Below are 22,605 nucleotides of genomic sequence, written 5' to 3'. Positions count from 1 at the left end.
GAAGGTGGCAGTTCTTTTAATGACCACATAGTAATAAGGGGTCATGCCTGTGCTTAATGTCCGTACCGGACAGTGATCCAGGTATGGATCTTCTGTAGGATCAACATCATAGTCTTCCCGTAAGGCATCAGAGGGCACCAGATCAAACAGGGCATCATAAGGGTAGGTGGGATGGAAAGGGCTACCTTCCCCATAGAAAATGTATGAGAAACCATCTGACGAACGTGGAGGTGGTGATGCGAGGGGGGTCATGGTGGTAGAGATTGTGGAGGAGTAAGAGGAGGATGGAATTGCAGGAAGGCAGATGCCCAAGTTGTTGCACAATTCATGCTTGGGATCTAGGAGTGTCTTCAAAGCAAGCTTTTCCTCAAGGCTTAGTGTCCTCTTCTGAGAAAATGTTTATCTAAGTTTGGTTCGAGGCCATTTTATTCAGAATTTCGCTGTTTGGGGGGGGCATGGACAGTCTATTTTGCCTCACATCCAGCTCCTCCTGGTGCCACTAAATATTTGATTGCTCTGAGCCATTGGAGCCTGCTGTTGGAGGAGTCTGCTGCACTGATGGGAAGTCTTTGATGGGGTGAAACTCTTTCTCTACATGACAAAGTATATTCAGGCAAAAACACAACTAAAATAACTATTACATTACACTCCATTATACAAAAGAGGAATAGAAATACTTACAATGCATGCTTGTGCCTATCTTCCCTAATAGCCTGAATGTAGTATATCAAATTATCAAAGAAGAGTTTCATCATGTTTAGTTCTTTTTCAGCCCACCTGTGGAAACAGAAACATCTATTGAAGTCAAATATTCTGAAAGCCCTGATATGCTAATCACCAACAATATCAATATTTTCCACTTACATTGTTATCCAGTGGGTGTCATAACTGCTTCCAAATTGCTGAAAAGTGCCAAATAACTTGGGAAGAAGACGAAGCGACACTACTACTGATCTGAAAAACAAGCACATTTTCCACAAAAATTAATATTTGTAGTATATATGCACTTCACATCTAGTTTCATATCTTGCCCAGAGAGGACTAACTCTAAAAGATATATCAATGGGAATAAATAACAAAGAGCATCAGTGACTGCAGCTATATGGCTGCATCAAACTCAAAGCTTCATGAGAGTCTAATGTATTAATTGTATTATATATTCTTGAGACAAATCAGTATGTATAAATTGGAATATTTCGTTTTATATATAGCCCCAGATAAATGTCCATGGATGTGTATGACAGCATATATGTAACAGAATAAAAAATGCAAAACAATAAGAATCAGGGGAGCAGTATGGTTTGGAATCCTTCTCACAATTCACAAAAGTGCAGAAGAAGTCTTGTAAATCCGAAGTACCTACTTGGAATGTTAATGAATGCTATTAAATAAAAAGATGGTATGAAAGAATGTGTGTGTGTCATTGCTAATATTTTTTCTCTTGATCAGGTCTTAGAAGCACACATTTCATTAACAGATTTACATGGTGTGCCTTTACCTCGGGGATTATTTGCTTGTGAAAAAATCCCATAATCAAAACAGGGACTGAAAACAATTCCACAGAGTCAAATTGGAACCATATGACTAAGAAAGATTGATTACAAAACAATAAGTAAAAGCACACCCCAGAAAACACTGCCCGATGTCCTTAAAGTCAGACGCACCAATTTTCACAGGGCCACACAGCGCAGGGTGACCACAAAAAAAAAAAACAGGCCACTTAGGCTGGGAGGAGGTTAGAAGCAGGTCAATATTGATGCCTGTGAAAAACGTTATCAAACAACTATAATGTGTTATTCTGGTGGCTTCTTCCTACATATTCCTCACCTTAATGCCTCCACACCTAGAGAAGACAGCATAATCATCTAAGCAGAAAGAAACTATAGAAGTACGAGTTACTTACCTTCGGAAATGACGTATCTGGTAGAGACGATTCTAGCCGCATATTCCTTCACATAGAATTATCCCCAGGCATCAGAGTAGATCCGGAATTTTTTTTGCTACAGCATCCCTGCGCCCGGGGTGGAATCACGTGACTCCGCCCAGGCGCCATCCACGTACGTGACGTCAGCGATGTCACATAAGCCCCGGCCCACCTACGTCAGTTTTCTTCTGAGAACTTTTCCGCACCACAACGCGGAGCCACCAGACAAAAACTGGGGCAGCATGGGAACAGTGTGCAAAAGAGTAGAAAAGAGGAAGACACCACAAGGAACAGTGCAACACTGCAGTGTCCAAAGGCAGGGACAGAAAAAGAACAGAGCAGGGCCCTGACCAGCCACGTGCTAGTACATAGACAACCACCCCTCACGTCCCCATATACAAGGAACATGCGTAAATTGTCATGATACATGTGGCAGGCCTACAACCCGTATGCAGAAACATGGAGGGGAGCCAGTCCCAAAACAGGCAGGAACAACCAACCGCTAAGCCACCCTGGCATTGAGCGCAACCACCCCCCAAGGAACAAGGGCAAGGCATGACAAGTCAACCCCAACCCAGAGGGGCCAGGAGCCCCCAGTAGCAAGAGGGAGGGAGTGAGCCAGAGGGATGGAAGAGAGGGGAGGCAGATATTGGAGGCCAACCGCCCTAACCTGGAGCAGCCAGAGCAGCGGTGTACAGGAACACTGTAACCCCATCCTCTGAAGAACCAAAGAGGAGGAATGAATAGCAACAAGATGGACCACCCGTAAAGAGTTAGAAGACACTCACAAGAGACATAGCCCCCCACCGGGAGGCGAACACCAAAGACCAACCCAAGGGCCCTAGCAGAACAAGGAGGAAGGGCAGATACATCGTTACCGAAGGTAAGTAACTCATACATCTGATAGAGACTAATAGCCGCAGATTCCTTCACATAGAATAGATACCCTAGCAATACAACAGGGAAGGAGGGTCTGCGAAAAGACCCCACCAGCCAGGATAGGACATAGGGCCTCACAGGGGACCAGACCTGCGGACCGAGCAAGTAACCCGCTCCCACCCAGGCAAGAGGATCCCCCACAAGCAGAACACCACCGACTCCAGAGGGATGGAGGAAGAAAGAAGAGAGAAGAGGCCCTCACACTCACAATAGAGGAACCAAGGGCAAGACCAGAGAGGCCGAAGTACCCTATACTCCTCCAAGGCAATAAAGCATCAACCCAAGCCATAGCTCAGGGGGCCCAAGGAAAGGAGGGAAAAGAAGGCGAGTCCACCCCAGACGGAAGGCAACAGGCCAGCCAGAGCGGCACCAACCGACATAAGCCCAGGGTCCCAATAAGACCGGGCAGGCGACGCCTGACAAGGGAGAGCACAGAAGCATCCGGCCCGCAGGACAGAAGCAGGGAGGTGAGGAAACGGCCGGACACACCAGCACAAGGGGCAGTGCACACGACCCCAAGAAGCAAGCAACCTACAGAAACGCCATGGAGAACAGGCACCCAAGGGCCACCAGAACTCCCCAGCAGAGCGCAAGCTATATAAAAGCTACTACTACCCCACATAGGGTATGTTAAGTCCCAAAACATGGGAAGCCTCTTTGGAAGAACTTCTGCAGCAGAGGAAAAAACAAAAGACCCCAGAGAAACAACCCCGCGAAAGAATTGACAAGGAGCCCAAAAGGAAAAAACAGAAGGTCTAATCTCAGGGCCAAGTCTGTGCAACAATTCCAGCAAAAAACACACAGAGTGAACAAAGGGCTGTCCGGCAGCCAACAATGCCAAGTCCCAGCAAGGAGGACTCAATGGCCAGAAAACACACTACATGAAGAGCGACCATCCCAAGAAGGTCCAGAACCAGCTCAACTCAGCAGTCACTGAGGAGGAGGAGGAGGAGGGTAAGGCGGAGGAGGGGGACGGAGCCCCGCCAAGAACCTTTGGATGGCGGAGTCCGACGAGGCATGGAACAACAGGCTACCATCAAACGGAAGATCAATGAGTCGCTCCCAAATATTTTCGGGGAACACGCTGTCCCAAAGCCAAGCATGACGACGAAGAGCGACTAAGTAAGCCATGGCCCCGCCCAGTACCTCAGAGATGTCCAGAGCTGAGCGGAGAATAAACGCCACCAGTTCCAGGGCATCCAACGCATGATGCCGTAAGTCCACATGAACAGTTTCATGAGAAGCTGCAGATCCCAGAGACTCAGCCAAGTCCCACAAACAGGAGGAGGCCCTAGTCAGTACACACAAGGTGTTAAGGGCCCGCAGGGCAGCACTGATCGAGGCGAAGATGTTGCGCGCCCAAAAGTCCAGCCAGCGAGCCTCCCTGGACGGAGGAGTCAACAGTGGCGGCAAGGAGAGAAAAGCAGTCCGCAAAAGTGGACTGGCGGCAGAGGGGTGGAGGGAAAGACACGCCGTGTCACGCGGCGCCGGAAGGTGCCGGTGCAGAAGATGTTGAGGCACCGGGTCCCCTGAGGCAGGACGCCTCCAAGCTCCAGTCAGGGAAGAAAGGAGGGAACCTTCAAAGGGAAGCAAGATTTCCCTCACAACAGAGCCCTGGTGGAGAACCTCCAAGAGATGGTCCGCCGGAAAGTGAGCAAACGGGTCACCCATGCGCAGAATGCCGACAGCCATGGGCACCCGCCTCTGTAGGGCCCCGCGGTGAAGAAAGCAGCTCCTCTGTGGGCGACAGCTGCAAACTAAGGCGGCCGTCCCCGTAGCCAAGCAGGATGTGCAAATGCCAGATCTGGAAGGTAGAAGGAACCGAGGAATGGGGGACCTGCTGCTCCTCTGACGAACACCTCTGCCTCAAAAATGGCGGAAGCCGCCTTTCGACGAGGCCGGTGAAAAGACACCACACGGCGACCAGTCTCCGGGGAGGACGACACCAATATACAGCCAGCCTCCGGAGAAGAAGGAGCGTCCGAAGACGTTGTTTTTCTTTGAAGAAGTCTTTTCCAGCCACGAGGCAAGGTGACTCCTCCTTTCGGTGATAATGCGCATGGGCATCGATCCCATTGTTAGAATGTTTTCCAACAAGAGGTTGAGAATGGAATAAAGTGTAGTATAGAGATGCCCATGCGTCTACGGTGTGAATAATAAGAACTGAAACAACCATAGGTGCCCGGGGAGGAAGGAGGAATCCTGTTGCATGGGCAAAGCCTGGTCCAAGGGTGCGCTCGTCAGCACCAGAAAGAGGCAGGGTAGGGCCACCCCCTTGGTCCCTCGGTTCACCAATTCTTTAGATTTTGGACTCTGCGTGGCCATCGCTTGCTACATTAAGAGAAGACCATCTGGGGGGGCGTGGCTAAGATGGCGGCGGAGTAGGACGTGCTTTCAGTCTCTCCGGCGCCGGGCCTTTCAAAGCTTTGTCCAGCACCTGTCCCTGGGCTCCTGTACGGCTCTCTGGACGTCCAACATCCCTTGGGGCTCGTGTCCGACAACTGGCCCGAGCGGACCGTGGGAGTGCCCGAGAACGGCGCCGTGAGTGGAGCGGGCGTGCCGCGAGGCTGGTCGGCGGCGCTGAGGGGTCGCCGGGGGTCCCGGCCGCACTGAGAGGGGCTGTGGGCCACGGCGGGCCTGGAGAGCGGACCGGGAGCCAGCGACCTGTGGAAAAGTAAATTTTGCCATGTTCTGTGTCCCTACGTGTCATCCATCATATGTTATGTGTGCATGATTAAATATGCATATGCATTCCCCATGTTCGATTCAAGACGCACTTATAGTTGTGTCCACCTCTAGTATGTCAGTTTCCAGTTCTCGTGAATACTACGTATATCAGGCCTATGTAAAGTTACGTTGCCACGTTTCTCAGTGTGCACGTTATTCCATTGTAAAGTCCCCGTTTCTAGGCCTCAAAAGGGCCTGGACACAAGATTCAGCTCCTGTCTCCTAAAGCCTCGCTGAGGAGCGATACAGCCCCCACCTGTATCCTCGACCCTTCACTTACTTCCTGCCACGCCGTGCCCGGTCCAGCCTGGCTCAGCCTCTGAGTCTGCCAAAAGTATGTTATAGTTCCAGTTATCAGTTCAGTCCTCCTTCTCTGCATTCCTAAACTACTGAATCGCATCAATAGTTTCCGTCATTGTCTAGCCTTCACGTCTCCACGTTAGAGAAATACTGTATTTAATGGTCATTTAATATTCTTCATCACGCACTACATGTAGAATAATGCACGGTCTTAGAATCAAGTTCGCCTTTCCCCTCCTAACTTCTAGTTTATATCAACATGTTCCCTAAACATCAGATACTAGATACTGCTTAGGTACATGTCGCTCCGACTCTCCAGACTTCAGTCTCTGCTCCTAGCACAGAGTTCATAGCCCCCAGCTTCTCCTAGTAACACGTCATTGCTAGTTTGCGCGCACCATCAGGTTAGAGGTCCCGGCTCCTTAGGTAGCCCCCTCCAATGTTTCCGCCCCATTCATGACATATTCTGTTACGTTTGCATCACATGTCTATGTATACGCCCTGTTACACCTCTTTTTACCCTTATCTTTCGCGACTGCTACGCGTCACACCCTTTGCTCCACCCACTGCTCCGCCTACCATATGTACTGTAATGCAACTGTTTTACTATATATGCTTGTGTAATGTTATTAAAATGCTAGCGCGCTCATCCCAGATCCAGCCCCGGCAGCTGCTGGGCCCTGCCATCCTATTCCTATGCAGGTTGTCCTGTTCCTGTCCTTTATGCTGTAATAAACCTGCGAAACTCCTACTACCTCGAATCTTGACTCTTATTTATTGAGCTATCTGTTATTCATTTATACATTCAAAAAATAGGGTATTATTTATTTATTTACCACATAATGGCGCCCGAACAGGGACTTGCCCTTTCCCCACGCGTCGGTGAAGCCACGCCGACCCCCTGACCCTCTGCAGTCGTGACGGAACTCTTCTGCGCACCGGCAGATATTTCTGCTTCAAGTATCCCTCAGGCCCACGGAGGAGACGGAGGAGGCGGTCCAGCATCCAAACGAGACGGTGGAGGAACGCGGCGAGTCCCGACCAGAGCCCAAGCCGAGAGTCCAAGGTCCGAGGTATCCGGAGGTCCACCCGTAACTGAAGTCCGAAGTTCGTCGTCCGTCGTCGTAGCAGTCCAGTCCAGTCCGAGGCCTTCCGTTCTTGCTGCCCGGTGAGTACCGTTACTGGGGTGGTATCTAGACAGGGTCAATCTAATTGACTCTGGTCCGTGGGTTGGTGGTACACAGACCCACAAACGAAGTGTCCACTTCGGTGGATGCGGGTCCTGACGTGTCTCTTTATGAGACCGGTAAGTTTCGTACTGTTTCAGCAGTGCATCTAGTTCCTGTTCTAGTCAGTTCTGTTCTCGAGAAAATTCATGTATTTTGTGTTCCGTATTCCAGGTAGTATTCTGTTCGAACTGTTATTTTTAAATGTTCTTCATGTATTTTAATGTCGTGGTATGAATGGGGAATAAGTATCGTGTTTATTGTGTATTGTATTGTGTCTAGATTATAGTTCAGTCATGCCGCTCTTTTCGAAATTACGTCAGTTAAAAACCAGAAAGGGTCTGCTGGAAGCAGCAGTTCCAGTTCCGCCTAGGGACAGTCCAGGTCATTTTATGTATCAGAAGCATGGCATAAGCGCCATATTGTATCTAGATTTATGGGTAGAGTATACCAAACAGTTAGAGGAAAAGTATAGATGGCCCGTATCGGGTACATGGGATGCCGAATGCATCATGCGAGTAGAAGAAGCATTATGGAAAAAGAAAGCCAGACAGTCACAGAAAGATGCCATCGAGTTATGGCGCAAAGAAGCTCATAAAAGAACTGAAAAGGAAATCAGAAAGTCAGAATTAAGTAGAGAATCCTTAGAACGAGCACAAGAAAAAGAACTAATCGAGATAGGTGAACAAGTCAAAGCCGAACAGTCAGACAGACAGAGGCATGCCCTTATTAGGGGTATGTATCCTCTCCTTGCCGAGGGCTTGCCAAAAGCGACCCCAGAGGCATCCAGTAATTTCCCGCCACCATTAGTTCCGACCAAGCTACGTCACAAACAGACCGCAGCTGATATTTTTACTTCGTCCTATTTGGACGACACAGTCCCAGAATATGCAAATCCTGTTCGCGCTCCGCCAGTCCCTGTAAATCAGGCACTTCCCGCTCCTCCAGACACCGGAGTACCTGTTACGGTACCCCCGGTCCAGCCCGCCATACAAGTCCAGCCTACATTTCCATTTCCCACTCTGCCAGGACGAAGAGCCTCAGTAGACGACTCTAGTTTAGGGGCCGCAGGGGGAGGTACTCCTCAAACCCCGCCGCCACATAAGCGTTTAACGACAGCCGAATTACATGCACAAGCGTCACAGCGTACGCCCAGACATCAGACTGTAGCAGAAATAAGAAAATCCCTTGCCGAATGCGGCTATGATCCAGTCCCAGGCGAGGATAATATGGTTTTATATTCATTCCGCGTAAGAAAGGTGGCCGAGTATCTAGTCACCTTACCGAATATGAAAGAAGATCTAGACAGAATATATCGTTTCATCCGTACAGGGGATGATCCAGAAAGTATTAGCGAGGCCATGTCTCAAAGGAAAGCCGAGATCCAGCTCATGATATTAAAGTTTCTGATTAACTGTCTAATAAGAGAACAAGATTACCCGTCTAAAGATCCGGCTGAAATGAAAACCCTGACAAGGTGGAGTGATAATATAGCCGAGGGTAAGCACAAGACCGTCGGTGCTATGGAGAGTATGTACAAGAAAATCCGTAGAGAAATAATAAAGATACACGAACAACGTAAAGCAGCACAAGTAAGCGAGAAAGAAAGTAATTCTGATACTGAAGAGATAGAGGACGAGAATCCCGCCAGAATAGCGTATGTAGGAAAATCTAGATTTCCAGATCGCCATTTACGCCTAGAACACAAGTCTATTTTCCATCATCCAGCACCAGAACAAGGTTCACTAGAACAAGTATTCCAAGCTACCGATCACATTCTGAAATCACGAATCGGTTACAGTGAGTTAAGTACCATGCATGAACAAGAACTAGCCCGATCAGCAGTCCGATGGATTACTGATTCTACCACTTTTCCAGACGAAATAGTGGCACAGATGTTTCTGAAAATGCCCCCAGCCGAGCAACGACTGGCGGGTATGTATATGATTCAGCACCTCATTACATTGTATGAGGGTCAGCACTCTGATCCAGGCCCGTTACATGATGTCCTGAACGAGTTACTCCAGTATAGATGGAAAGGTCTAGGTACCGATTTAATTAGTGTCATTCTAGAACAGCGTCACAAATATAGAACGTTTCTGAACCCGCATTTTGTTCCTGCCTCACCCCCAGAAGGTAAACCATTTTACATGGAGAGACAGAATCCGTTACGAGAAGTCCACCCAGTTAGAGGAACGGGTGGCGAACTAGAACGAGTGTTTGTTTACACTCCGATTACAAAGATGGAACTCCTCGAGATGAAGAAATTAATTCCCTGTCATGACAAAGATCCAGCAGGGTTCCATAGAGAATTAAAAGACATGCTCCGTATGGGAGAATACACGTATCCAGATATAATTAAAATGTTAAAAGTTCTGCTGCCCGCAGGGGTGTATGAAAAGCTCAAGGAAAAAGAATGGGAGGTGGGAGAGAAAAAGATCGATTGGACAGTTCTAGAAGCTGAAGATAAGATACGAGTACCAGGTACCGGTCTTGGAGATAAATGTAAAGAATTACCGGAATTATTAATACAAGTTTTACCCAGATTATTGACAACTAGAAAAGAAGACTGGGATGCAATCTCAGCCTGTAAACAGAAACAAGACGAACATATTAGTGATTTTTATTCTAGATTTGAAAAATGTTTTAGCATCAACAGTGGCCTCAAGACAAGTAGTGAGTCATACCCTCACCTTTTTGTTACTAAATTAGTCGAGAATTCAAGTCCACAAATTAAAAATCGAGTTTTGAAAGTCGAAAGTACCTGGCAAGCTAATACCCCGTCCCAGATGTTGCAGATGCTTCAATACCACCAGAATAGAATCAGGGAAGAACAAGAACACGAGAGAAAACGTATGAAAGACACAAAAATGAAAGTACTAGTTGCACAATCTGTTCCTCAAGACAGTCAGAAGAGGGGTCCAAATCAAGCCAGTCATCCTGCAGCTCCCGTTAAAGGGAACTGCAATTATTGTAAACAGCCAGGTCATTTTATAAATGAGTGTGCAGTTCTGAAACACAACATAGCTACTGGTAAGACTAAAGAAAGACCACGTCCGCCTAGACAAGAACAAGTTTCACAGATTCCTCAGCCACAGAATGCACCACAGACAGTTACCGCACCGCAGCCTATTGCTGCAACACAGCACGTTACACAGCAGATGTACCAGTATGCACAGTCTGAGTATCCAGAGTACCAGCAGTACTCATGAAACAGCCTAGAGAGGGAGGTAGGCTTGCCTCTCATCGAGATACCTGTAGATCAAGAAGGTCCCTATGTTCACAGTCAAGTATTAGGGAAAGACAGAAAGTTTTTGATTGATACAGGGGCAAGTAGGACCACAATTAGTCATGCCGAAGTTCCAGGGGCTCCGCTCTCAGGCTCAAGAAATGTTTCCCTTGGATTTTCAGGAAAACCTATCGTAAATGAGATTTCAAAGCCAGTTACTCTAGAAGTAGGTCCATTGTCCCGCACTACTGATCTGTTACTTACTAAGTCATGTCCAGAAAATCTATTAGGTATTAGGACACTGAAAGAGTTAGGTGCAGTTATATGCTGTTCCCCAGAGGGAATACGATTGTTCCTACGTGACTTTAAGGGTCACTATGTATTACGAGATTTTGATTCAAGACTGTCTAATGTCCCGCAGCACTTATGGGCGCAAGGTCCAACTGATGTAGGTTACATGCAAATCACACCCTATCGTGTGACTCTCAAGCCAGGTGTAGTGTTACCACGAATCAGACAGTACAGATTGCCACCTGAGGCTGTAGCAGCCTTATCCAAAATTATTGACGAGCTTATTGCTCAAGGAGTAGTTGTAGAAACTGACTCCAATGTATGTAATTCTCCGATCATTCCAGTCATGAAACGTACTGATCCAAATGCACCCCCAGTATATCGATTAGTGATTGACCTACGAGAGCTTAATAAATGTATTATTCCGCAGTACCCAGTTGTCCCAGACATCTCTTCCTTATTAACGGCCATTGATTCCGAAGCCACGTTCTTCACTGTCATAGACCTCAAGAACGCATTTTTCAGTGTTCCTATTCATCCAGACAGCCAGTTCCTTTTCGGATTTTGTTTAAATGGAAGGAGCTATATGTTCACACGCGCTCCTCAAGGTTTCACAGAAAGTCCTAGTATTTACAGTCAAGCACTCAAGAGACAACTAGACAACATTCACATGCCAACTGACACTGCCCTGCTCCAGTATGTCGATGATCTACTGATCACAGCCCGTTCTGAACGTGCTTGCGAGCAAGCATCCCTTACAGTCTTGTATTTCCTAGCCGAGATGGGGCACAAGGTGTCCCCTTCTAAGCTTCAATTCTGTGTCCAGCAAGTGGTATACTTAGGACACTTGCTGTCCAAGAGGGGTAGACAGTTGACACCTGACCGTATCCAGTTAATAGCGAGTCTTCCTCAGCCCAAGACCCAGAAGGAGGTACGTGCTTTTATTGGCCTTACTTCTTACTGCAGACAATGGATTCCTCAGTATGCATTTCTAGCCAAGCCACTGATACAGTTAACGACACAGGAGGCAGCCGTATCGACTGTTCTCCCTTGGACATCTGAACATACACTTAGTTTCAATGAGTTAAAGAAAGCCCTATGTCAAGCTCCAGTTCTAGCGACACCGGACTACAGTAAGCCTTTTACACTTTTCGTTACTGAACGCGAAGGTACAGCATTATCTGTTCTCACACAAGATCAAGCAGGACAATACAAGCCCTGTGCTTATTTTTCGAGCACATTAGATCCTATAGCCCAGGCTCTGCCTGCGTGCCTCAAGTCAGTTGCAGCCACAGCACTAGCTATCAGACAAAGTGATTCCATAGTCTTAGGACATACCTTGACAGTACAAGTTCCACACTCTGTGGAAGTTCTTTTAAACCGAACACAAACTCAGCACTTGACAATTGCACGTTTAACAGGTTATGAATTGACACTGTTCCAGCCACACATAGAAATCAGACGCTGCAACATCCTTAATCCTGCTACACTGTTACCATCAGTTAATTCGAATCCCGACCCACATGACTGTGTGGAAGTAGTTAACATTACGACAAAGCCAAGACAAGATCTGACAGATACTCCGTTACCAGACCCTGACCTGACACTTTATGTGGATGGTTCATGTATGAGAACAAGTACAGGAGAACTAGTCGCCGCGTATGCAGTGACTACTGACACCGAAGTTATTGAAACACACCGTATTGACACCCTGTCCGCTCAAGCAGCAGAGCTAGTTGCTCTGACACAAGCCTGCATACACGCCAAGAACTTGAAAGTTAATGTTTACACAGATTCACGCTACGCATTCGGAGTTGTACACGACTTCGGAGTGCTCTGGCAGGAGAGAGGTTTCATGACTTCTCATGGAACCAAGATTCAGCATGGTCTCCTTATTCAAGCTCTGTTAGATGCCATACATTTACCGACATCTATTGCTATCATGAAATGCAAAGCACATACGAAAGTTACTGACATTATTTCCCAAGGTAATGATCTAGCAGATCGCACAGCCAAGCTTACAGCACAGACTCTAGACATTCCAGTTAACATGACACACACTCCAGATCCGATTACATGTATGACAGTTAAAGACCCTACACAAGATGTCATATACAGTTACACGCTACTCCCGAAGAAATCAAGAAATGGTCCGAACAAGGAGGGGTCCAGACAGATCAAGGATGGTTAACGAAGGGTAGAGCAACATGGTTTCTCCCCGACTCTATGGTTCAAGTCATTATTAATACCACACATAGTCCAGCACATTTAGGAGAAAAAGCTATGTTAGACAGTATCCAGAACATTTGGTTCAACAAGCATTTACGAGCTGCAGCCAAGCAGAAAGTCCGTACCTGTATGATATGTTGTCAGTTTAATCCAGGTAAAAGTGTCCCGGTGGAACAAGGTGGATTCCAGCCCCCTGACCATCCTTTTGAAGTCCTCCAGATGGATTATATTCAGATGGAGCGATGTCGAGGTTTCAAGTATGTCCTTGTAGTTGTATGCGCTTTGTCCAGGTGGACAGAAGCATATCCAGTCCCAGATTACACAGCCGCGACCACTGCTAAGCAGTTGGTTCGTGAGTTCTTCCCCCGTTATGGACTCCCTAGAGTCGTATATTCTGACAACGGTCAGCCATTCTCATCTGAACTCATGAAGCATGTTTCCCTTTTGTTAGGGTACCAGTGGAAGTTTCATTGTGTACGCCATCCTGAAGCAGCCGGTCTCGTAGAGAGACATAACCAGACTCTGAAAATCCGTATTGCAAAAGTGTGTAAAGAGAAAGGTGTGGACTGGCTAGTAGCTCTGCCAGTCGCTTTATTTTATATGCGCATGGTCGCACATTCCAGATCAGGTCTGTCCCCGTATGAGGTCGTATTCGGCCGCCCCCCAAATATGTGGGGTACTCCTAGACCCCGAAGTATTACCGATGTTTCAAGTAATATGCTGACAGATTACCTAGCTTCCTTGATGTCTGCCCTCAACTCATGTCGTTCACAGGTTGCCGCCGCATTTCCAGACAATACCGAGGTGGCACCGCATGAAATCGTTCCAGGATCCATGGTGTTGGTGAGGAATTTTGACAGATCAAGTCCGCTGGAGCCTCGCTGGAAAGAGCCCCGACAGGTCCTCCTCACCACCCGTACAGCCGTGAAGTTGGAAGGTCGCAAAGGCTGGGTGCACCTTTCTCATGTAAAACAATTTAATGGACTGAAACCCGTCTTAAAGAACATTTCCCAGGATTTGAAGGATTGCCAAAGCATTGTTCTCAAGGACTGTCCCGCAAAAGACATTGCTACAAACCCTCCCCTGTTAGAGAAAACTCCGCAACAGGAGTATAAACTAAAGCTCCGGTCTAGTAAAATAAGTCAGTCAGTTTGATTGTCTAAGTCCTCCCCTAGGTGAAACGGTTAGACTGTTTCTGACATGTATAAAATAGACCCCCATAGTGAGAGAGTTAGTCAAAACTCAATCCGATGTATCGTTTTTCTATGTTTCATATTGTTTCTCAGCATTATGATTTCCTGCACCAGTTATGCATTTTTCTTGTATCTCCCAGTTCTTCATGTAAATAAGTCTGCTAATGCTACAGTAGAGCACACGTTTAGTGATCTGCCTCCTCATGAACTCTCCTACCGCCTCGCTATGCGAAATAACTCATTCATCCGCATGTTACATTACTCACACCAGTCCAGCAATACCACTAATTGTTGGGTGTGTGGTCGACTCCCCCCTTTCCAGACACCGAAGGGAGTTCTGCCACTTTTTCCTTATCCATTCTCACATAATGGTTCGTGTGGAGCATGGTCCACGTTAACGTCATCCTCAACAGATATGTCTTTTCTTAACAGTACATGTTTCCCAGACAAGCAAGGTCTCCCCCACCGAACAGGTTTAGATCTAGAAAATGAAGTGTATAATTTAGGTAATTATTCTTCGAATTTCATGGTCCTGAATGTTCAGTCTGATACTGCTCCAGACTTACCTGCTATTTCAGTACTACCAGTCAAAGGTGAATTATGTGTCCGTAATTATGGTTCCGTACATGTAGGACATAGTGATTGTACTACTATTGTCAAGTATAGTGACAGTGGGAAATCTATTTTTAAAGCTTCACGTCATTCTTATTTTATTTGTGGTCAAACTGCATATGTTCGTCTGCCCCTCGGTTGGGAGGGAACCTGTTACATTGCCTTCCTACTGCCACCAGTTTTCCTAGCCCCACCTGATTATCATAGAAACACACATCTAGTACACGTTAGACATAGAAGGGAGTCCCCAATTGTCGATTATACTGAAACTGCTCTAGAACAGTATACAGATTTCAACAGAGGTTTCTTCTTCTTTATAGGACCTATCCAGAATAGTAAGCTAATCCGTAGGTTAACCAGAACCCTTGAAGCTGTAGTAAATGAGACTGCCTCTGCTCTAGGTAACTTAACCGAAGAGCAATCTGCTATGAGATTTGTCGTTTTACAGAATCGTCTCGTCCTTGACGTCATACTGGCCGATAGGGGCGGGGCCTGTAGAGTCATCGGATCTAGTTGCTGCATTTTCATTCCAAATAACGCGCCGTCTGTTTATTCAGCTATAACCAGACTCCATAAAATTGCCCATCTGATACACCAAGATCCAGGCACCTGGACATGGTCCGGTTGGTTCTGGAATATAATTTCCGCCTGGGGATGGAAAATATTGTCCTTCCTAGGTATTGCAGTAGCAATCATATTCAGCTGCTGCCTCTGTATACAATGTGGCCCTGCGATTTGCGGCATTTGTGCTACCTCTTGTATTCCTAGTCCCAAGCCCCGTTCTAAATCCCGTTCCAGGATAATTCGAGACGAGCAAATGATACTGTATGAAATGATAGATGGTATCATGAATATTGATGTTTCCTGATGGAAACGTAGTGACAAGGAGGGAATGTGGAAAAGTAAATTTTGCCATGTTCTGTGTCCCTACGTGTCATCCATCATATGTTATGTGTGCATGATTAAATATGCATATGCATTCCCCATGTTCGATTCAAGACGCACTTATAGTTGTGTCCACCTCTAGTATGTCAGTTTCCAGTTCTCGTGAATACTACGTATATCAGGCCTATGTAAAGTTACGTTGCCACGTTTCTCAGTGTGCACGTTATTCCATTGTAAAGTCCCCATTTCTAGGCCTCAAAAGGGCCTGGACACAAGATTCAGCTCCTGTCTCCTAAAGCCTCGCTGAGGAGCGATACAGCCCCCACCTGTATCCTCGACCCTTCACTTACTTCCTGCCACGCCGTGCCCGGTCCAGCCTGGCTCAGCCTCTGAGTCTGCCAAAAGTATGTTATAGTTCCAGTTATCAGTTCAGTCCTCCTTCTCTGCATTCCTAAACTACTGAATTGCATCAATAGTTTCCGTCATTGTCTAGCCTTCACGTCTCCACGTTAGAGAAATACTGTATTTAATGGTCATTTAATATTCTTCATCACGCACTACATGTAGAATAATGCACGGTCCAGTCTTAGAATCAAGTTCGCCTTTCCCCTCCTAACTTCTAGTTTATATCAACATGTTCCCTAAACATCAGATACTAGATACTGCTTAGGTACATGTCGCTCCGACTCTCCAGACTTCAGTCTCTGCTCCTAGCACAGAGTTCATAGCCCCCAGCTTCTCCTAGTAACACGTCATTGCTAGTTTGCGCGCACCATCAGGTTAGAGGTCCCAGCTCCTTAGGTAGCCCCCTCCAATGTTTCCGCCCCATTCATGACATATTCTGTTACGTTTGCATCACATGTCTATGTATACGCCCTGTTACACCTCTTTTTACCCTTATCTTTCGCGACTGCTACGCGTCACACCCTTTGCTCCACCCACTGCTCCGCCTACCATATGTACTGTAATGCAACTGTTTTACTATATATGCTTGTGTATTGTTATTAAAATGCTAGCGCGCTCATCCCAGATCCAGCCCCGGCAGCTGCTGGGCCCTGCCATCCTATTCCTATGCAGGTTGTCCTGTTCCTGTCCTTTATGCTGTAATAAACCTGCGAAACTCCTACTACCTCGAATCTTGACTCTTATTTATTGAGCTATCTGTTATTCATTTATACATTCAAAAAATAGGGTATTATTTATTTATTTACCACAGACCGACAAGGTACCCCCCGCTGCAGCGGCGGTCACAGCGGCAGCCTCCGGAGTTGGAGTGGAGGCGGGGCCCTGGCAGCACAGGGAAGGCGGCTCCCGGCCTGCAGCCTACGCGGCGCCGAGGCTTGCAGCCTAGTCGCGGACGGCGGGCCCAGCTGCTGAGGACCGCGCTGGGGGCGCTTGCTGCTGCCGGTGCGGCGGAGCCCTTCCTGAACCACCTCGGCGGCCTTTGGAGGAGTGAGGAGCCACGACGCCTGACCTTGCGGCCTGCGCGAGAACGGAGGCCTGGGTGCTGCGTGGAGAGAGGAGCGGGCCCTGAGGACAGCCGTGCCCCTGAACTCCCTGTAACCACGGCTTCTTGGTGGCAGTAACTGGGCGAGGAGCTCTGCAAGGCACACGGAGGTGGAGCAACTGGAGGGGTGAGTGCCCCCCCAAGGTCCCCCAGGAGCACGTGCTGGACGACCAGTGACCGGCGAGGGGCTCTGCCGGGCACACAGAGGCGGTGCGGCTAGAGAAGTGAGTGCCCTCCCGAGGAACCCCCGGACCACGTGGTGGGCGGCCAGGGCCAGCCGGCCCTCCGGGGCAAGCCTTGTTCCCCCCCCCCCGCTGAGAACCAGATTGAGCGTCGGGGCACTGCGCTTGGAGGGGTCGGACGGAGCGGAACTGCGGTGTCCGGCAGGAGGTGCCTGTGCGGCTGCAGGAGCGGGACCTCATCCCGGCGGAGGATTGAGTTGGAGCTGGTGGCCCCGGGTGGAGCGGAGGGTCTTTCCCCATTGAATATCTCCCTGCCTCAACGCTTTGTGTTCGCCTAGCTGGAGGTGCGGCTGAGACCGGGGATTCGTGACTGGAGCCGGGGATCTGCCCTCTCCGGGGCCCGGCCCGACTACGTGCTGGGGACACGGAGTGGTGACGCCGTATACCACCTGGATCCTCCACGTCTATTTTAGGGTCCTTAGCATAAACTGTGGACACTGAGGCGGCGTCCTCGCTTCCAGCGGACTACGGCCATATCGAAGGAGCTCCGTCCTACTGCTCGCTGGCCTCCCGCCTTGCCTTCCGGTCGGAGTAGAGCAGCAGCGATGTCCTCCACGCTACGCAAAGGGAAGCCCGGTAAAGATGGTTCTTCCAAGGGTTCCCAGCCACCAGCGTCTCCTGGCCCTAGTGCTTCGCCCGGGCAGAAAGATGATGAGGCCCCTGCAACCAAGGCCTTCATGACGGAACTCTTCGCATCTATAAAGGAGGATATCTCTGAGCTCCGCGCTCAACTGGCGTCGGATCTCCGCGAGGTACGGAGAGATGTAGACGGAATCGGAGAGCGTGTGGCTACCTTGGAGGATCACGATCTGAGCATGGCGAACGATGTCCACCAACTGCAGCAGGATGTGCTTCGGCTTACGGAGCAGAACTTAGACTTACAGGCCCATGCGGAAGATCTGGAGAACCGTTCCCGTAGGAACAACATCCGCATACAGGCGGTGACGTGGGACGGCGAAGCGGGCGATCTCCGAGGCTATGTGCAGGCACTTTTCTTGCAGATACTAGACGAGTAAGACCTGCAAGAAATCAGGATGGACAGAGTCCACAGGGTGGGGCTGCCCAGGCGAGGTGGAGGGCCGCCCCCAGACATACTAGTCTGCGTGCATGACTTCCAGCTGAAGGAGCGTATCCTGAGAAAGGCGCTGGACATTCCGTCCCTGCAGTTCCGCGAGCACCGTCCTCAACTTTACCAGGATCGGGCAGCAACGACGCTCCAAAAGAGACGCGAGTTCCGTCCGGTGACCGCCTACCTGCGAGAGCATAACATTTCCTACTCATGGGGCCATCCCTTTCGCATTGTCTTTAGGTGGCAAAATAGGCTGGTGCTGATCCGTTCTCTCCAGGAGGCGAAAGAGCTTCTGGGCATTGATGACACGACTCCTGCTCCTGAAGCGGGCAGCCCGTCCTCGCGGAGACGGCGACGATCCTCCTCATGGCACAGAGTGGGCTCGGAGACGAGCCGCAGGCGACCTGACCGCACGACTAGCCTGCAGGAGAGAGGAGACGCGGTGGCGTCAGTAGCTTCAGCGACGTTGATGTCCTCCCAGCAGAGCTCCGGGGCAGCCTGATCTTCGGGCTGCTGGCCATATGGTGCCGGAGGGGCACGTGAACTCAGGTACCGAGGGTATGATTGTACTTTTTGAGAAGACACCCCGGTCCTTGGCCCTGGGTGACCCTATGTTGGGTTCCCTACCCCAGCCCCTGGGAAGTTCTTCGGACCTCTACACTCAGGGATTGTTTTTTCTGGGACTGTTTTGTTACGTTCTATGGGGTTCTTGCATGTTGGGGTGGGAGGGGAAGGGAGGGACTGAGGGGGGAATTGGAAGTGGGGGTACTTGGGGTGGGGGGGCGGGGAGGGGGTTGTGTGGTGGTGGTGACCGCTGGATGTTTGTTGCAAATCTTGCTTCCCCTGGGGGAACGGCTCACTGGCGTTTGATTAATGGGTTCCTTACTCATAGCACTCTAGGATATAGTGACCCGAGTGGGACCTCCCCCTTTCTGCTGTGGGTCCGGGTCTGTTGGATTCATGGAACCGGGAGCGGGGAAGGGCGTCGGGGAGGGGGGAGACTAGCCGGGTGCATGCGGGGAGTGCCTGATGAGGGAGGGGGGGTATGGATGTTTGCAGTGTGGAGGGGGCAGAGATATGTTGATTTAGCGACTGTAGAGCGGTGGGACCTGAAGTTTTCTCATGCCTATTAGCATTGGTACGTGGAACATGAAGGGTCTCAACTCCCAGCAGAAACGCCAAAAGGTTTGGAAATACTTGGTAGACCATCACCTAGATGGAGTAGTTTCTGTTCTGTAACTCCAGTTCTGTAGTAGGGGTATCTCTGTTATAGTCATAATCTAGTGAATAGTCCCGCCCATGTGCGTGGACCCCGGCAATCAAAAATAATCTCTTAAGTTGTCAAAAAATTGCAGAACTGCAAAGACACTTAAGAGAAAATCTAAAGACAAATAATGCAGCCTATATCCACAGGCTACACTGTCCAGTACTTCAACTAGAAATTCCACCAAAAATCCACAAACAGCAAAGCCTGTCCAGATTTCCCTTGCCTTTACTGCAAAACCCCTCAGAAATGATAGAGAGGAAGGCCTGGACAGACAAGCCCCATAGGCTGCCATTATGTGGCTTAAACAGGAAACTGTGCCTTTAAGGAAACCTTCTAGAACCTTCTCCCAGTATCCCAGAATGCATAGCAGGTCCCACTGACTTCAGTTCTTTTTGAAGGCGTAAAACGTCAGACCTGTAGCATTAATTACATGAACAATTCTCCACCGGGGAGGAGGGCGGGCGCTTATGACTATAACAGAGATACCCCTACTACAGAACTGGAGTTACAGAACAGAAACTACTCCTTCTGTAGTAGGGGATCTCTGTGTATAGTCATAATCTAGTGAATAGAATGGCAAGCCCATCCCCACACCAAAGCGGCGGTGGAGAAAGAACATGACGCCACTACTGTGCGAACAAATTCCGCAGCGAAGCCTGCCCAACCTGAGCGTCTGCCCTGGCATCAGAGTCCAGGCAGTAATGCTTAGCAAAGGTAGGAACCGACTTCCAAGTGGCGGCCTTGCAGATTTCTGCAATCGGCACATTACGGAGCAAGGCTGTCGTGGCAGCTTTGCCCCTGGTGGAATGAGCCTTAGGCTTACCTCCTAAGGTCTTATTAGCTTTTTGGTAACACAATTGAATGCAGGACACAATCCACCTAGAAATGGACTGCTTAGAGGTAGCAAGACCCGTCCTGACTGATCCATAATTGACAAACAATTGGTCTGACCTACGAATATCTTTGGTTTTATCCAGATAAAATTTCAACACCCTCCTCACATCCAGGGAATGTAAAGATCGTTCCGCCGGAGAGGAAGGATTCTGAAAAAACGTAGGCAAAGTTATGGTCTGGTTGACATGAAAATCAGAAATAACCTTGGGAAGAAATTTAGGGTGAGTACGCATCACAACCTTAGCAGCATGAAAGACAGTATAAGGTTCAGTACAACACAACGCCTGAATTTCACTCACCCTGCGGGCCGATGTAATGGCCACGAGGAACGCCGCCTTCCAGGACAGGTGCTGCAACGAAGCCTTGTGAATGGGTTCAAAAGGCTCCTTCATCAATCTGGACAGCACCACATTCAATTCCCATGAAGGCGAGGGAAGCCTGACAGGAGGGAACACCTTCTTCAATCCTTCCAGAAAGTCTTTGATCACAGGGATCTGGAAAAAAGAAGTCTGTGAAGGGCATTTCCTGTAGGCAGTCAATGCAGCAAGATGAACCCTAATGGAATGAACATTAAGGCCAGACTGCGCCAAATGTAAAAGGTAAGGAAGGATGACATCTTCCTTGCAGGTTGTAGGGTCATGGTTCCTAGACTGGCACCAGATACAAAACCTCTTCCACTTGTAAGCATATGAAGTCCTAGTGGAAGGTCTCTTAGACTCCTTCAGTATGTCCATGCAATCCGCGGGCAGATTCAGATGTCCATACTGCACTATCTCAGGAGCCATGCCGCCAAACTCAAAGACGAGAGGCTGGGGTGTAACATCCGCCCCCCGAACTTCGTGAGAAGGTCCGGCCTGCACGGCAACCGAATGTGAGGAAGGAGAGATCGGTGAAGCAGGTCCGTGAACCACCACTGCCTGGGCCACTCGGGGCAATGAGAATCATCCGAGCCCTGGACCGGGCCAGCTTGATGAGTACCGCCGGAATCAGGGGAATGGGTGGAAAAGCGTACAGAAAGCTGTTCGACCAGCTGATCCATAGCGCATTCCCCAGCGACCCCGGCTGGTAGTACCTGGAGGCGAAGTCTCGGCATTTGCTGTTTTCGGCGGTGGCGAACAGATCTACGTCCGGAGTTCCCCACCTTGCGAAGACTTCTCCCAGCACTTCGTCGTTTATGACCCATTCGTGGTTTTCCTGAATGAGTCTGCTGAGTTCGTCCGCCTGAACATTCTGCACACCTGGCAGATGGGTAGCCGTCACCGTCAGCCCTCTGGCCAGGAGCCAGTGCCAGATCGTCTGTGCCTCCTGTGACAGAGTGCGAGATCTCGAGCCCCCCTGCTTGTTGAGGTAGTACATCGTGGTAGTGTTGTCCGTTTGCACAAGCAGGGAGCTGGTCTGGAAGGACGGAAGAAAAGCCTTCAGTGCCAAGTGAACAGCTCTGAGTTCCAGGAAGTTGATGTGATAAGTGGCCTCCACCGGAGACCACGTTCCCTGAATCTGCAGAGTCCCGGAGTGCGCTCCCCATCCCAGGAGAGAAGCATCCGTCACGACAGTCTGCGTGGGAATGTCCTTGTGAAAAGGAACCCCTCTGAGGAGATTCTCCGCCGAACACCACCACTTCAGAGACTGAAGAGCATGCAGAGACAGACGTATCCTGTCGTCCCAGGATCCTTTCCTCTGATCCCACTGGTCCTCCAAGCACTCCTGCAACGGTCTCATGTGCAGGCGTGCGTGCGGCATCAGGAAGATACAAGAGGCCATCGAACCCAGTAGAGAAGACACCGTCCTCACTGTTGTAGATGGAGTCGACATAAGAGCCTGAGCCTTCCGAAGGAGAGATAATCGTCGCTCTTCCGAAGGAGACACGCTTGCTGACAGCGTATCGATGGAGGCTCCCAAGTACTGTATGCATTGGACCGGAGTCGGGACCGACTTGGCCATGTTGATGTGCAACCCCAGCTTGTCCAAGAGAACGCACATCTTCTGGAAGTGTGCTCGCGCTTCCGAGAAGGAGGATGCCTTGATCAACCAATCGTCCAGGTACGGGTAGACAAACACCTTGTTCTTCCGC

At 49.2% G+C, this 22,605-nt stretch overlaps 1 protein-coding gene across 2 annotated transcripts in view; it reads right to left on the bottom strand.

Moving 5' to 3' along the window:
- Positions 1-22,605, bottom strand: part of USP34 (ubiquitin specific peptidase 34) — a 2,681,755-nt gene that overhangs the window by 2,257,431 nt on the left and 401,719 nt on the right. For both annotated transcript variants that reach the window (XM_078649291.1, XM_078649292.1), the window contains exons 18-19: positions 865-954; positions 682-777 (exon numbers count right to left, since the gene is read on the bottom strand). In XM_078649291.1, coding sequence (XP_078505417.1) covers positions 682-777; positions 865-954 — 186 coding nt within the window. The remainder of the gene's footprint in view (positions 1-681; positions 778-864; positions 955-22,605) is intronic.

The sequence above is a fragment of the Lissotriton helveticus genome, chromosome 6 (assembly GCF_964261635.1).
Source record: "Lissotriton helveticus chromosome 6, aLisHel1.1, whole genome shotgun sequence".
Classification (NCBI taxonomy): Eukaryota; Metazoa; Chordata; class Amphibia; order Caudata; family Salamandridae; genus Lissotriton; species Lissotriton helveticus.
This window is presented reverse-complemented; position numbering and strand designations above follow the sequence as displayed.